The following is a 1,950-nucleotide window of genomic DNA, read 5'->3' as shown; positions in this document are numbered from 1 at the left end:
CAGAGGAGGTGGCAGGGGACGGCATGGAGGCCAGGGAGACGAGCTGCATCATGAAGCAGACGCAGTACTACTTCAGCACCGTCAACGCCACCTACAACGCCATCATCGACTGCGGCAACTGCTCCAGGTGGGTCTGTCCCTGTGGTCCCACCCCCTGGTCAGGGCTGGGGACATCCCCCAGCCTGCCTTGCCGGGACCCCTGCCCGCATGGGGGCCATAGGAGATGCCATGCAGCAGTTGAGGGGACTGTGGTACCTGGATGGGGGGACAGAGAGCAGCAGTAGTGTCCCCATGGGCTGGAGGTGCTGATGTCCCCAGGGCTCCTCCACATGGACATGGGCCCTGAAAGCCCATCAGAGTCCCTGGGCAGCCCCATAACATGGGGATGGGGAGGGATGTGGAGATGGGAATGGGGACAGGAATGAGGTTGAGGACAGGGATGGGGATGAGGTAGGGGACAGGGATGAGGTTAGGAAGAGGGATGGGGAAGAGGATGAGGACAGGAGTGAAACTGTGGCTGGCTTAGCCTCCCCAGAGCCATGTGCTGGCAGGGTTGGCACTGGGGACTGGGAGAGATCAGGGCACAGGATAACAGGGGTCCCCACTGCCATCGCACCCCCAGGCTTTTCCATGCACAGAGACTGGCTAACACCAACCTGCTCTTTGTGGTGGCTGACAAGCCCCTCTGCAGCCAGTGTGAGTCTGTCAAGCTGATGCAGGCAGAGGTAAGAGGTATCCTTTGGAGGCTGCATCCCACCGGGGTGTGGCAGAGGGATCGGGGGACACGTGTGGTCCACAGGGCAGGCAGGGGGCAGGGAGCTGTGGGGTTTGGTGGAGGTGGAGGGAGGTGGCCTGTGACCAGAGAGGCTGGAGGTGGCCGCAGGGTGCCCCATAAGCCCTCGCTGCTGTGTCCCTGGTGGTTTCCTTGACCTGCAAAGCCCCCCCGAGGGACCCCAATCAGTGTGAGCTGGTGGACAGGCCCCGCTACCGGAAAGGCCCCCACATCTGCTTCGACTACAATGCAACAGTACGTGGAGTGCGGGGGGGAGCGGAGCTGGGGGGTCCCCTGGGAAGAGATGGGAGCAGGGGGTGCCCTCTGGGTGGGGGGGTATAACCATGGGGTGTCCCCAAGGGAGCAAAGCTGTGGGGTGCTCCTATAGGGGAAGTTTGGGCAGCGGGTTTCCCTTGAGCAGGGGACTGGAGCCATGAGGGGACCGCAGGGGAGCAGAGCAGGGTTCACCCCTGGGGAGAGATGGAGGGGTGAGTGTCCCCGCAGTGGGGGAGCAGAGCCATGGACTGTCCCCCTGAGGGGAACAGAGCCATGTGGGGATGCTGTGGGTGCAGCGCTGTGGGGGCTCCCCCCTGATGGGGGTTTGGAGCCCTGGGAGGACCCAGGGTGGTGGGTCAGGAGCCTTGGGGTGCCCCGTGGGGAGATCAGAGCTATGGAGGGTCCTTAGGAGAGCAGTGCCATGGAGTGCCCTCCTGGGAGGAGAGCAGAGCCATGGGGGTCCCAAGGAGAGCAGCACGGTCGGTTGTTTGGGGGGGAGGGGGCTATGCCATAGGGACCCTAGAGCAGGAGGTGTAGCCAGGCTGCAGGGAGGTGGTGAGTGCCCCTTCCAGGGCAGTGGGTGCCCCTGTGGGAGCCGAGGCACTGCTGGGGGTGCCCCATGGACCCTCTCTCTTTGCCCACCCAGGAAGATACCTCAGACTGCGGCCGAGGGGCTTCCTTCGCCCCCTCCGTGGGGGTCCTGCTCTCCCTGCAGCTGCTGCTCCTCTACTCCAGCACCAGCCGGCACCCGCTGCCTCCGGCCGCCTGCCTTTAGCCCCCTGGCCGCCCCCGCCAGCTCTCTTTTCTTTCAACTTCCATCTCCATCCCCCTCCCTGGCCCGGTGGGGCGGGAGCGACGTCCCCTCCGCTGCCTCGGGGATCCCCGCGATGCCGCCCCGCTCT

At 64.9% G+C, this 1,950-nt stretch overlaps 1 protein-coding gene across 1 annotated transcript in view; it reads left to right on the top strand.

Moving 5' to 3' along the window:
- CACNA2D2 (calcium voltage-gated channel auxiliary subunit alpha2delta 2) overlaps positions 1-1,915 on the top strand; it is a 192,028-nt gene extending 190,113 nt beyond the window's left edge. Inside the window, exons 35-38 of the mRNA XM_029958216.1 lie at positions 4-127; positions 623-732; positions 939-1,027; positions 1,695-1,915. Coding sequence (XP_029814076.1) covers positions 4-127; positions 623-732; positions 939-1,027; positions 1,695-1,823 — 452 coding nt within the window. The 3' untranslated portion in view covers positions 1,824-1,915. The remainder of the gene's footprint in view (positions 1-3; positions 128-622; positions 733-938; positions 1,028-1,694) is intronic.
- The last annotated feature ends 35 nt before the right edge of the window (positions 1,916-1,950 follow it).

This window comes from Manacus vitellinus, unplaced genomic scaffold (genome assembly GCF_001715985.3).
Source record: "Manacus vitellinus isolate BGI_N305 unplaced genomic scaffold, ASM171598v3 scaffold_14_pilon, whole genome shotgun sequence".
Classification (NCBI taxonomy): Eukaryota; Metazoa; Chordata; class Aves; order Passeriformes; family Pipridae; genus Manacus; species Manacus vitellinus.
Note: the sequence above shows the minus strand (reverse complement) of the source record. Positions and strands in the feature narration are given on the sequence as shown.